The 14,655-nt window shown below is 43.9% G+C and overlaps 1 protein-coding gene across 5 annotated transcripts in view; it reads right to left on the bottom strand.

Moving 5' to 3' along the window:
- SETBP1 (SET binding protein 1) overlaps positions 1 to 14,655 on the bottom strand; it is a 322,623-nt gene that overhangs the window by 228,311 nt on the left and 79,657 nt on the right. The window contains exon 3 of one of the 5 annotated variants that reach the window (XM_036417510.2): positions 9,652 to 9,658. The exons of the other annotated variants lie outside the window; for them this stretch is intronic. Within the exon in view, the coding sequence (XP_036273403.1) occupies positions 9,652 to 9,658 (7 nt within the window). The remainder of the gene's footprint in view (positions 1 to 9,651; positions 9,659 to 14,655) is intronic. 5 annotated transcript variants of the gene reach the window in all.

The following is a 14,655-nucleotide window of genomic DNA, read 5'->3' as shown; positions in this document are numbered from 1 at the left end:
TGAATGGCTGCCTGCCTCCGCTGAGGCACCACACCAGGACAGCTGATCTGCGTCCCTTAGCCAAAATTCCTGCGCTTTTCAAAACTTGAGCCACAATTTTATTTAGAAGTTCTACCTGTCCAAGGAGAGGTCTGTCACTTCCTCTTGCCCCCAAGAGGGGAAAAAGATCAACCTTTCAGTTTTGGCAATAGATAGGGAGAAACTCAGGTGTTATCAAAACTGAGCAGGAAATTACATGGGCAACCCAATGGCTAGACTTCTCTCCATGGGAAACTCTCCACAGTGCTGATGCTCAGGAAGGAGTGTGGTTTGGGGGGGGTGTGGAGACCCTGAATATGCCCACCCCACTGAAAGATGAAATCCCCCTTGGAGCTGGTGAGGGGACCACAAAGTACAGCTCTGCATATCTCCTGGTGCAAATATGTATAGGTGTGGGGTATGTGTGTGGTTTGGTGTGTGCTGAGAGGCATTCATACAGTAGCAGACATTGTTACAGTAAGAGGAATCTCCCAGATGAAGCCTGTCCTCCATCTCTCTCTCCAATCTCTAGAACAGGGTGTCCCACCACCCCACCTCTGACATGTGAGACTGGATCTTTCATTGTTGTGGGGCTGATTGTGCATTGCAAGGTATTCAGCAGCATCCCTGACCTCTACCAATTATATGCCAGGAACACTTCCCACCCAGTGCCAGGAGCACTTCCCAACTAGTGGTGACACCCAAAAACAATGTCTCCAGATATTGCCCAATATCCCCTGGGGAAAGGGGCGAAATCACTCCCTAAATGAAAACCATTATTCTAGACTGTCTCACCATGATCCATGCATGAATAAGAAAAGTTCGCTCAGAGGGAGTGTATGAGATCCTCTTTAAAGGACCTGAAGATTCATAATCTGCATATTTTAATCAAAACTCATGTACTTTCTACAGGGAAGCTAATGAAAGAGTAAGGCCACACACAAGGCACCTCGGGAAAATCCAAAGGTCTCCAGTGGCATGATGGCTGATAGCCAAGTCTCCTGTCTTCTTTCTAGCCCCAGAAAGGCCTTGTCCGATCTTGTTCATTCCACCAATCCTTCGCAGCCTGCCTGGGGGGCAACCTGGTCTCCAGAGTTGCCCTAGTGCACCTGCTCTCAGCTGTCCCTGAACTTCTGTCAGCTCCAGCTGGCAGAGTCCGCACCAGCTCCACCTCCTTTCTACCCTCGGGGTTCCCAACAGTGCTTGGAACATACTAGGTGTTCATTCAATATTCCTGAATGAATACGATGGAATACATAAATATGCTTAAAGAAACAAATTCTCTTACAGTTCTTCTAGGTTTCTCATTTCTTCAGAGTGATCTCTTTCAGGAACGCATGTTTTATCTCACCGAACAAACTGTCAACTTCTCTGAGGCAAGAAGTTCTGGCCAAGAGATTCTGGAGCTCAGAACAGTGGTTCTACTCTCAAGCTGCACACCTCTTCAAAACCCCAGTGCCCAGACAGCACCCCAAACCCACTAAACGCAAACTTGGGGAGTCAGATCAGGCATCCTACTTTGTTTTGTGGGGTTTTTTTTGGAAGGTTTTTTCGTTTGTTTGTTTCTTTCTTTGTTTTCTATTAATCCTCACCTGAGGATATTTTTCCATTGATTTTTTTAGAGACTGAAAGGGTAGATGGTAAGACAGAGAGACACATTGATGTGAGACAGAAGCATTGATGTGAGAGAGACAAATTGATTGGTTGCCTCCCAAACATATCCTAACTGGGGCCAAGGATCCAGCCTGCAACCTAGGTACATGTCTTTGACCAAAATCAAACCTGGGACTCTTCATTCTGCAGGTCAATGCTCTATCCACTGGGCTAAACTGGCTAGGGCAAGCATCCTAATCCTTACACTCCCCAGGTGGTTCTGATAGGCAACCAATGCTGAGAGGCCATACCCTATGGCTCTGGGAATGAATCAGGGAAATCTACTCAATGAGCACAATGGAATCTGATGTAACGGGGTGAGGCTGCCCACATTCAGTAACACAGCCATGTTTTCAGCTTTGGTGTACATTTATGGCACCTCAGTGTAACTTCACAGGCTATTATGGATCAGAAGTTCTGCTTGGCTTTGATTTATCAAAATGAGAAAATTAATGAAAGATTATCTAATAAATACCTTCTGCTCAGGAAGCAAAATCTCTGTCAACACAAGTCCACGTGGGACTAAGAGGCTGGAAGCAGTACCTCAGCCTTGCCTTTCATTTTTCAAAGCGCCTGGCAGAAGGAAAGAACAGAGTAACACTTGTTGACGAGCTAATGGACATGGTTGACAAGTTTTCTGTCTTATTAATATTGCCGTGTAGTGTGTTTTTAAGCTGAGCCAAAAGTACCCAGGTTCCCCTTTCTGGAGCAAACATAAGACTGCAGTGGGATATGTGGCTGTTTCTTCCCCATAAAACACAGCCTGCCCTCCCTGCAGAGATCACAGAACTGTAATCTTGGCAGCAGCTCCCAGGATTCAAAGGAGAAGGGGGGTATATCTCAGATGGGGTGGGGATTTGGTTTGAAGAGTAGATCTGGGTAAATTACATCATCCCTGGGTTTGCCCAGTGAATTGGATCCCACCGTTGTCACACAATGACTTCTGCCTCTCCTGGGGCCAGCAAAGCAGCTTGGGCAGACCTTATCAGGAGGAATCAGTGTGGAAAAGTACTTTCTGAAATAAAACTAACATAAACCAGGCGTGTCGGGGTTAGTTTTGCTAAATTTCAGGAATGTGGGAGGAGTGGGTTTACTATGCCTACAAGATGGAACAGACCCAGTTTGCTCAAAGCACAGGATCCATCCTATTTCCTCCTTCCTGGTTAATAGATAAGAACAGAGGATCATCAGAAAATAAAATCTGTTTGTTTTTTAAGCAGACAAGCGGAGAAAAACAGAAGAGTGCTACCCATTAGGAACATCATTGCTGGTGTGAAAGTGAAATGGACACAGCCCAGATAATCTCGGCTGCGTGCCCCCTACACACACACACACACACACACACACGCTTGCTGTCTGGATCAGCATTCAGATCTTGTCCTATTTTTCCTACATTCTCCAATAAACTAAATAAAGTCTGATTCCAGAGAGTATGCTTATATAATATTTGCTGAAACACACAGGAAGAAAACATTATTTATGTAATTAAATTATATGCAAATTTAAATTCTAGAACCTTATAAACATTGATTGGAAAGTACATCAATACCATTGCTGTCCTTCCCTTTGCAGAGGGAGACTTGGAGGAAAGGGTATTTGGCGATTTCTCTAAGGTACAGAGCTCTTTCTGGAAAAGCAGGGACAAGCTCCTCCTTACCTTCTGCATAATTCTGTGGCAGCTTAGCCTCTGTCATTAAACATTTACCACTGGCTACAGTTAGACCCGAGGGAGAGAAGACTTTCTTATTTTTAAATTTGACAATTTTTTAAAACATTTGGAGGGGGGGGTGTTATGTGAGTTAAGTGATTCATATGTTTAAATGATCACTTTTACAACTGATCATTTTACTGGTTACATTAATGCTGAAGGCTTGCCTTTTCCATAAACAGTGTTGCTCCTTTCTTAAGAGCTTATCCAGAAGAACAAATGACAACATAAGGGAGTGAGAATATTGCAAAAATAAGACCATGATGTTCCAAGGAATGCCCTCAGAGCAAGGGCAGCTTCTGGGCACTTATTCCCCCTCACCCTGCCAATGGCTTCAGCCATCTAACATTACACCATGAGACCTTCAACAAGATCTTCACCAACAACAGAGAAAGAGATCACTTCACGCCTGCCAGAATGGCTATCACCAATAAATCAACAAACAAGTGCTGGTGTGGAGAAAAGGGAACCCTTCTGTACTGTGTAGTGGGAATGCAGATGCAGATGGTGTAGTCATTGTAGAAAACAGTAGGAAATTTCCTCCAAAAACTAAAAATGGAACTGCCTTATGACCCAATGATTTTACTGCTGGGTATATATTTGAAGAAACCCCAAATACTGATTTGTAAGAATATATGCGCCCCTAAATTGACTACAGTGCTATTGATAATAGCCAAGTTATGGAAACAAACCAAGTGCCCATCACAACATATAAAAACAACAACAACTGTGAGACAGATAGATAGATAGATAGTGAAGCATGAATGGACCTAGAGAGTATCATGCTAAGTGAAATAAGTCAGTCAGAAAAAGATGAATACCATATGATTTCACTTATATGTGGAATCTAAAGAACAATATAAACAAACAAAACAAAAACAGACTCATAGATACAAAGAACAGACTGATGGTTTCCAGAAGGGTAGAGGTTTGGGGGAGGGGGTGAAAGAGGTAAATGAATTGAGAAGTACAGATTGGCAGTTAAAAAACAGTCACGGGAATGTAAAATATGGTATAAAAATACAGTGGATAATATTGAATAACTATGTATGGTGCAAGGGGGGTACTGGAAATATCGGAAGGAGTGGGTTTTTTATTATCTAATCACTATGTTGTACACTGACACTAATACAAAATAATATTGAAAGTAAACTGTAATTGAAAATATAAAATATATTTTAAATTTTTAAAGAAGAGCCTCACGGGCGTGGCTCAGCGGTTGAGCATCTAGCTATGAAGCAGGAAATTATGGTTCAATTCCCAGTCAGGGCACATGCCTGGGTTGTGGGCTGGATCCCCAGTGTGGAGCATGCAGAAGGCAGCCAATCCACAATTGTATCTCATTTATTTCTCTCTCTCTCTCTCTCTCTCTCTCTCTCTCTCTCTCTCTCTCTCTCTCTCTCTCTCTCTCTCTCTCTCTCTCCCTCCCTCCCTCTTTCTCTCCCTCCCTCCCTCCCTCCCTCCCTCTCCCTTCCTCTCTAAAATTAATATATTTTAATTTAAAGAAGAGAAAACAAAAATGGCTTGAAGAAGTTGTGTGTACATTAAAGTTTCCATAGTCCACAAGTTGGCTGCCATCCAGTGTCATCCTAACTTTCAAGTGCATCAGAAATTATACACTGTCCCCTGGAGTCACTGGACCAGTCCCCAAAGCCACACCTTTCCCACTACCTCTGCCTCCTGATCCTGGGGAAAGAAGGTCTAGAGGAGGTAGGCTTTCCTCACATCTGCTCAAGAGAACTGATGCCATTTCTCTCCACTGTCAAGATGGGCTTCCCAGAAGCTGCTGGAAACGAGGATTCTACATTCCTAAGGCTGAGTGAGCTGCTTTCAATGGCTAATGGTTTTTTTCCACCCAACACAACATCATCTGGGAAATTATCCTCCAGGGCTGCATTTTATCTTTGATCTTTAAAGCATAGCTCTGTTCCCGTCTTGGGGGGGGGGGGGGGGGGGGGAAGGAAAACAACCCAAAACACTAATGTATACAAGTCCAAATGAGTACAACAGACAAGTCAGAAGGCCCTTATTCACACTACAAGGAGCCTTTTGTTTCTTCTTTTATTTCTTTTCTTAAGCAAAAGATTTTCCCATACTTTTAAAAAATAGCATCTATTTCTTAAATGTGTATTTTTATTGATTTCAGAGAGGAAAGGAGAGGGGGAGAGAGAAGTAAAAGCATCAATGATGAGAGGGAATCATTGATCAACTGCCTTCTGCACACCTCACACTGGGGACTGGGCCCGAAACCCAGGAATATGCCCTGACTGGGAATCAAACTGTGAACTCCTGGTTCATAGGTCAACTCTCAACCACTGAGCTGGGCAGCTAACACTTATTTTTTTTTTTTAACTGACTTCCAAAAAACTTACTTCTACATCTCTTTTCATCATTAATCAGTTGTCTCCTAAGTGAGGGGTGCCTGTCCCCAGGCTGTCTGCCACCACAGTGCCCTTGGCTGTGTATCAGGTCAGGGAGTCTGAGGCTTGTGTCAGTTCTATCTTTGACTCAGAGGCATTGTTCTGGGAGGGAAGGCAGTACCTGTTTTCAGAGACTCGGAAAAGTACCTCACGCTGACAGGTGCAATATAAATGAAATATCCTTCCAATTACAGTGACTGCACTCTATTGAATTAAGCTATATCACCATAACTAAGGAAACAAGCCTGCCTGCACAGCCGCACTCTTTCTCGTCCTGGCGCTCTTCATGCTCATCTCCTCATAAATAAAATCGTTCCTAAAGAGAGAAATCTAAATGACCTACCAAAGCATTACTGCCCCTTGTACATTACTACCCACTATCAGGCTTAAATTGACGGGGTTTCAAAGTCTGTAAACTGACTCCCAGGCAAAGGCTCAGAATGCTTTCCCTGCTTGGTACCCGAAGCCTCTTCTCTCCTGACAGACAGTGAACTTGAGAGAAGGATCAGAAAGTGAAAGCTATTGACAGCATGACAGGAGCATCCCGGCATGACAGCTGATGGAGACGATCACATTCTGCCCGACAAACTCAATTGCTTCAGTAAATCAAGTTAAAGTCAATACAGCCCCTCCCTCCTCAGGTCCCATGTGGTTCTCCAACCCTGCACACCACTGAACTTGGTATCTATGTATGTGTGTGTGGGAAGGCAAGAGGGTGGGGGAGAAAAGAGGGGGTAAAGCCCAAATAAATCTTCAGGGAATACCTAACTGATGCCAAAACCTTCTCTTTCTCCTGCGGATAGCTGCTCTTTGCCAAACAAGAGTTGATTAGAATGAAACACATTCTCTCCTCTCCATAGGTCCTATGTGGGGTCTCTGCCTTTACCATGAAGTCTCATTTGTCCACATGTAAGATCATCAGGATATATATATACCATATAGCATACCTGTACCTGTGTTTTGGCCAATGACTTCTGCTTATGACCATGTAACAGTGCACAGTGATGCCAGAAAAGGTGGTATAGAAAAATAAGCAGCTCTAAAAAATTTAATTAATTTTAATTAATTAATTAAAAAAATCAAAAAGCCTTAAAACTGGCTGCAATTTCTGTGAATGAAAAAGTCTAGGATGCTGTGTTCTTTATGTGAGTCAATGAGCATGTATTACAGGGAGAATCCAGGATGTCAACTCTGTAGATTCCAAACACTTTGAAAAGGATATCAACCAAGAACTATTAAAATATTGCATTTCCAAGAAATAGAGGAGACAAGAAATTTGCTTTGAGACAGAAAATGAAGGGTGGGACACATGGACATCTCTACATGTCTCATCAGTGGCCTCTAAAAATCATTGGTGGGCTGATAGATAGAAAGTATCTAGAGAAAGAAGTTCCCCATGAAAAATCTATAGAAGGTCATATGTAAAAACAGGGAAATAGGAAAGTCTTGGAAAACTGAAGAAAAGGGAAGAGCTGAAAAAGTGCTCAGTTTGCAAAAATAGATATAATATTTCCCTTTAGGTTGGGGTTATTGCTGTACACTTTTAGGACAACATGTCTATCTGTTCAATTAAGAGTGAGCCACATTGACAAAATCCAGGGTGGCAAAAACTCTGGCATCTCACTAAAGACATGAGAAGAAGTCAGTGCTGACGTGTCATTTCTGAAACCATACTTAACCCTAGCCTAACATAGCTTAGGGATGTTGTATCTCAATAAGAAGACAACAGAGAGGAAGAATTGCACCTAAAATCAACAAGGACTTGAGGATTTGGTCTTAAAATGATGGATTGATACCACTGGTCTTTATAGGGAAGGGGGAGGCTGAGTGAAGATATCAAAAGTTGGAAAGACTGGGAAGTCAGTAAGCACAGCCATGTTCACCCTCAAAATTTTAATCCAGAAGGAATCTCCTTCTCTTCTGAGCACCAGCTCAGAAGAGAAAACATAGGGCAAACTAAAGGCAATTTGCTTCGCAGAGCAGTAAATACTATGCAATTAAGAGATAATCTAGGTGGCACCCAACTCCACCAGAGCCTCAAAACAAGTGCCAATAAAGTCACAGATTCATAATGGGTGATTAAGGTCATGGAGGAAACACCTGTAATGTAACGTCTGAGGCTGGTTTCAGAGGGAACAGCCATGTCCCGGCAATCTCACATCTCACACCTACAGCCCTGTGGGCTTCTAGCAGAGAGAAAACCTCTGCTGTCTGACCAGGATTCTAAACCATATGTCATTGTTTATGTTCTCTCGTAAGCACAGCGCTGGGTTTATGTAAGTTAACATCCAGCCGTCATCAATAAAAAATACTCAAAGTGCTCCCAAAATAAGCTTCCTTTAAAAATGAGTTAAACAAATATGGGATGATTGATGTTGACTATACAAAGTACATAGATTATAAAGTTCTGTTATCATCAACTGAAGGTATAAGCCTGGGGGATTTCCTCATTTCCCTTAACAAATGCATTCAGCTTCACACAGAAGCCTCTATGTTTTATCAGCAGTCATCTGGAACTCCCAGGTATAAATATTCATACATCTTGGTAGCATAAAATCCAATAGAATGAATAGTAAACTAGGAGCAGAGAGATGGAATTCCAGTCCTTAACTGGTCACCCACTGGCTATGTAATCTTGAACAAGGTGCTAAATTTCTCCTAAGATGTTTATTTCAATCAACAGATATTAAGCTCCTATTATGTGCAAAGCACTGCTCTGGGTGTTTGGTATACTATGCAGAACAAGGGAAACAGGTCTACTGGATTTAAATCCCAGCCTGGAGAGACAATGATATGAACAAATAAATACTATTCATAATTCAGGTATAAACCCTGTGAAGGAAATAAAATAGGTCACTGTGAGAATGGGGCCATGGGGGCTTTACTAGGAGCATGTATGAAGGCCCCTCTAAAGAAGTGACATGTGAGCCAGGCCCAGGTGATGACAAAGAGCAGCTCAGAGAGATAAGAGCAAGTGCAAGGTCCCTGAGAAGGGTCTGGTCTAGGCCTGTCTAAGGAACAGAAAGAAAAAAAATGGCCAGAAGAAGCCATAAAAATCATCTATTGGCTAATGTCTCCAAAGAATGTTGTCAGGATGAATAACATAAGATGATAGATCCTTAAAATTTTTTAAATACTCTACAAAATACAATGGGTTACTAGAACCAGCTTATTATGAAGAAAAACTCCTCTATTTTGTATCTTTCAGAAAGTTTAGAATTGTAATAACTTCCATCCATGTATCTAGTCCAAACCCTTCATCTTCCAGAACAGAGTACCACGGCACATACTTACCCACGACCATGACATCGGCTTTCCAGAGTCAGGGGCCCTACTCTCACCCCCAGCTTAGACTGATTAGAACTAAGATTCCCACTTCTTTTCTGGAAATCTACAGTAAATCTGCAGTATCGGCAAAATGAGCCAATTGCCCCAATTTTAATGTAAACAACTGGGGGCATTAGCACCATGGAGATCAGAATTTCAAGTCTTAGCACTCAGGTCTGATCCTAGGCTGACCACTTATAGGTATTATGGCCAACGATAATTTCTTTAAACTCCCCAAGGTCTTAGGTTCTGCATTTAAAATTGACAGACAAATAAAAATGTCTTTCCTCCCTATATCATAGGATTCTGAAACAATCCAATAGTATTATAATCTACAGGAAAGCCTCAGAAAACTACAAAATATTATTATCCATTACCCTTGTCTCTTCTTTCTTTTTTGTAAGTGACCTCTCTTTAGGTCATTGATGCACTGCCATCATTGTGTGCTATTGCAGGATCACTATTACCCTAAATAAGTCTTGGGAATATCTTTCTATTATATTTGTGAGTTTAAAAAATTGCATCTGAGGAGCTCCATGAACACTAATGATTTATTAACTTTGTCTCATAAATTTACTTCTACCGGTTTCCTTTTCATCTGAATTCCCACAGTGGTTGAAACAACCACAGATTACACTGGAAATACCTCTTCCTGGATGAGGATCTGAGATTCTGCTACAGATGAGCCATGGGACCTTGACCAAGTATCCCATCTTTCAGCTGCCATTAATATAGTGAGTCTTCACCCCAAAATGTGCATAACATTTGTTATCTGTCTCCAATGATGTGCAAGATATCTCATATTTGTCTAGTTTCCCGGAGTTTATGGAGCAATTTCAAATCCATTATTTTATTTGACCCTTTTCATAACCCTGCGAGGAGCGAGAACCGGGGTGAGGAAAGCACATTTATAGAGGAGAAACAGTGGCTTTTTGTAGTTATTTGACTCGTGGAAAATCCCAGATGTCTAAGTATTCTGACTCCAATGCCAGCTGCTCTTTGAAGTTCACTGGCCTCTTTCAGGTAAGGATCCAGTGAAGATCAAATGAGGTCATGGATATGGAAACTATTAGGGCTTCCCAGATATGAGACATAGTTATCATAAGGACAAGGTGACATGCCACCTTCCTTTGTCTGTCCTCATTACCTGGCCCTCAAAGGTGCCTGGTCCTCTAGAATATAAACTGGCTGAAGAGGAGCACCAGCCCAGGGTATTTCTGCCTCTCCCAGGACATCTGGAGAAGTACACAGTATGCCTCTAAATCCATGCTGATTGATTGAGTTTAGCCCAAAAGATTACCCAGCTCTCTCCACTGGAATCATCCCAGAGTTTTAAGAAAGCTCCCCCACCCCTGGAGTCCCAGCAGAGGCAAAGGAACACACCCATTTAGGCAATATCCATGCAGCTAGGAAACTGCTTGAGTTAGCATTCCCGACAGGGTTGGCTCTCTGTTTCCTCTTACCTCTCCCTCCCTTCCTTTAAGAGGTAAATAAATAATTTTTATTTGTCTTTATTGTCAAAAGTATTACATATGTCCCCCTGCCCATCCCCCTTGAGCCCCTTCTCACTCCCACCCCCTCTGCAGGCCTTCCCCACACTATATTCTGTCCAAGGGCTATGCACAGATGCAAATAAATTCATTGGTTAATCTCTTCCGACACCCCCCCCCAACCCCCCCCCCCCCCCCCCCCCCCCCCCCCGCTCCTCTCTGAAACAGCAGACTATTCCATGCTTTAATGTCTCTGGGTCTTTTTTTTTTTTCTTCAGTTTATTTTGTTCATTAGATTCCACATATAAGTGAGGCCAAGAGGCAAATATTTTTAAAAGAACCAAAGTTATGTGGCTCTTTTATTCAGTCTGATCTACATACTGACCAAAGACTATTACCCTCCTCCTTCCCCTCACCCCCCTCCTCTCAAGTAGTCATATTGGCCAAGAAGCAAAGATGCATTTCTTGGGGGGGGGGGGGGGGGGGGATTTTTACTTTACATGTTGTTAATACCAGGAAATTCTTATCAGAATGTGAAAGCTCATGTCTTGTTTTTCTTTTATCCCCTTCCTTTCTCTTGAAGAGAAAACAAGCCGAAAACAAATCTCTCTCTCTTTATAATGGGATCCCTTCTTCCTGCCACAAACCATGCTGGGGATGAAAGTTCCAGTGAAGACTAGATCAGTCAATTCTCAAACTCAAGAGCAAGTGGACCTGTCCTAAAGTATGAAAAACATTAAAGATTCCCTATCCTAAAAAGTGACGAGGGCAATTTAAAACCTTAGGTACCCAAAGGATGAAAGGAATGCTGAAATGACAGTCCCACAATGAGAAAGGCACAGTTCCATGGAGTCAGGGGCCTGGGGCTCCTCACCACCCACCTGTATGTCCTCTTCCTCTGAAAGGTGTTAGGGAGGTCACTGAGGAAAGGCAGGGGATGGGTGCCTATTTTCTGGAGCCTTCTGAGGACTACTATCATAGAGAAAACTGGAATCTCCTGCAGCAGGTGCCTCCCTGGGAAGCTGGCGGAGCCCTGCTGGCTGTTTCTCATTTCTGAATGAGATGACTGCATGTTTGGGGGCAGGTCCTGCTGGAAGCAGACACACTGTGAGGACCCCACTCCCCAGCAGGGAGCGAGTGCTTCTCCATCATCCTAAAGAAAAGTGTGGTGTGTTCACTTACATGTGTGTGTGTGTGTGTGTGTGTGTGTGTGTGTGTGTGTGAGAGAGAGAGAGAGAGAGAGAGAGAGAGAGAGAGAGAGAGAGAGATGGTAGAAGATGATAGAATCTTTGGTGTAATTTAAATTTTACTCTCTTAGACTACTTTTTAAAATATATTTTATTGATTTCAGAGAAAAAGGGAGAGGGGGAGGAAGATAGAAACATCAATGATGAAAGAAAAATCATTAATTGGCTGCCTCATGCATGTCCTCTATTGGGGATCGAGCCCACAACCTGGGCTTGTGTCCTTGACCAGAATCAAAACTGGTATTCTTCAGTCTACAAGCCAACACTCTATCCACTGAGCAAAACCTGCGAGGGCTACTCTTTTGGACTATTAAGTAGAGGTGAGAGAAGAAAGAACAACCTCAGAGAAAAATATAAGAAATACAATAACTTCAGAGCCTGTGGCAGAGCAGGGGGCAAGAAGCCTTCAGTCCAGGATAATTAGGTGGTGCCTTTGCGTGTTATTAGATTTTCCCCTCAAAGCTTACTCTTCACAAATATTTCCCTGCCCGGTAACAGTGGGCAGCCTGAGTGAGAGATGAGCAATCTTTCTCTCTCTCTCCATCCTATCCCCCTTCCTGTCCTTTCCTGCCAGCTATATGATCCCAAAGTAAATACTGAAAAAGAAACTCCAAGGAAAAGAAACAGCAAGACTCACCCAGTCACAAAAGACTCGAACACAAGCGGAGGCAGTTTATGTATGTTGACATCCTTGGTGAGTAGGTGTGTCCTGCACCTCTGGAACCCACACTCCTGGGTTTGGGGTATTTTCTATGCTCTGTCTGAGGCGAGTCTTCCTCAGCCTCAGCTGTTCTGTGGGGAGGCCATGTATGTCTCCCAGCCTCCCAGGATCCCCACCAAGTGCGAGGCTCTGATGACCGCAACATGCTGCATATTTGGGGGCCAGAAGCATTCCACAGCCCCTGACTCTGATAGCTGTGACTTTCTCTTGGTGGAATACTGGAACCTGCCTCTTCCAACCTGCCTAGTGACTTTGAAGTCACAAAAGCAGCATTGTCCAGCCCTGTCTTAAGGAAGATTAAACTGCATTTAACAACCCAGGCAAGGTAATGATCTCACTGCAAAATTAACACAGGGCTGTGGCTGGGAGGCTGCTCAAGCCACTATACAGTGGCCACCCAACACCTCACACCTCAACCAGCCATTCATCCTTTCCTTCCTCTCTGCTGCTCAGCTCCCAGGCTCTGACCCAGTGACCACCCCCACCCGACACACACACACATACACACACACACACACACACACACACACACTGAACAGGATAAATGCTCTGGGACTAAGCAAATAGACCTCAGCAGGCAGCTCAGACCCTTCTGGGGTTCCAGAGGGGAGAGCCCTGGCTGTCCCAGGCTTTGGGCAACAATTACAAATTCCACAATTCTGCCCCGCAAGGAGTCCTCTCTGACTCCACAACCCTCCTGTGTGGCACCCAGTTAACAGTGAGAGAAGGGGACACAAAACCTTCAGTAAAACTTTGGCTAGTAAAAGAACGTGAGTTACTTAATGGAAAAATATAGTATCTCACCACTGGCTTGGACCCCAGAAAATATAAAATATAGGCTTTTTGTTTGTTTGCATTCTTAGTAAAACTTGTGAGATGAGAGAAAGAAATTCACGTGGTCAGAAGAAAGAATACTTGAGCTACTGTGCCTGAGCATTCTTCCTATATGTGCTGTCCAAGGGGCCCTAAATTCTCACTGGCAAATTCGGATGAACTTTCAACAATGAGCCTGAGCTAACAAAATGCCCAGAATAAAACCTGGGTGGGGGGATGGTGAGAGATTAGGGTCCCTCCCAGCGGTAACAGTGTGCTGAGGGGGTGTCCAGGGCATCAACCAAGAAGGAGAGAGGGGTGGGAACGAGGAACAGTGCTCTGTTCTCCAGAGGCCCTTACACTTTGGACTTTGAGACAAAAGGAGTCAGCAAGTGGACTTCATACAAGGCCAGCTCAGTCTCTGAGCTACCAAACTCAAGCCAAGCTAAACAAGTCCAGACTTGGCACTGAGTCCTTGGGGGGAGGGATGAGGAGGCTGGCAGATAAAGACTCTTTAGGACCTGCCAGCCCTCCCCTCGGCCCATCCACACACAAGGCACTTGATTTCCATGCCCCAGGGAATCTGTCAGTGCAATTCCAGAAATGTGCTCAGAGACTGTAAATACAACACTGAGGTTCAGGAACAGGGAGGCTGCTCCCCAACTTCTGTCTTTCCATGGGAAGTACTAACTGGTGCCATTCTGACCCAATAGACAGAGTGCTTGAGAAGTCAGGTTTTTATCCTTGGCCCCCCAATCGGCTACCTCAACTTGTTACAAGTCCCTGCTTTCCAGTGTCCAGGAATCTCCCGTGTCCTCAGTTTAGCTGCTCAGAAGCCTGGGGGGATTGGGGGTGAGGTGGGGGGGTAGGAGTGGCCATGGCTGCTCTGGGGGAAATAGGTATAGCAGTGTCCACCTAAATTGACAGAGTCCGGTCCACAAAAAACAGGGTGTAACCGTGAGGATGCCCAGAACAGCCACAACCTAACAGTGCATCTGATGGAATGACTATGGCGTGTTCGGTGCTGCACTTGAGTGTCAGAGAGTAGGAGCTGAGTCTGTAGCCCAGCTCTGCCACCTATTAACTGGGAGATGCTAGGCGTTAGATTTGGAATGAAAGTCCTTGGCTGCTCCTGTACTTGGGAGGAGAAGGCAGTGCGCTAGGCTGAGAAAGTACCACATCACACATGAGGCTGGCGCTGGCCCTGCAAGATCATAATTATGTGTGACACTTCCAGTGCCCTCGCTTGACTTCTAGA

This window comes from Pipistrellus kuhlii, unplaced genomic scaffold, assembly GCF_014108245.1.
Source record: "Pipistrellus kuhlii isolate mPipKuh1 unplaced genomic scaffold, mPipKuh1.p scaffold_m20_p_6, whole genome shotgun sequence".
Taxonomy (NCBI): Eukaryota; Metazoa; Chordata; class Mammalia; order Chiroptera; family Vespertilionidae; genus Pipistrellus; species Pipistrellus kuhlii.
The sequence above is the reverse complement of the archived record's forward strand: the minus strand, read 5'-3'. Positions and strand labels throughout refer to the sequence as shown.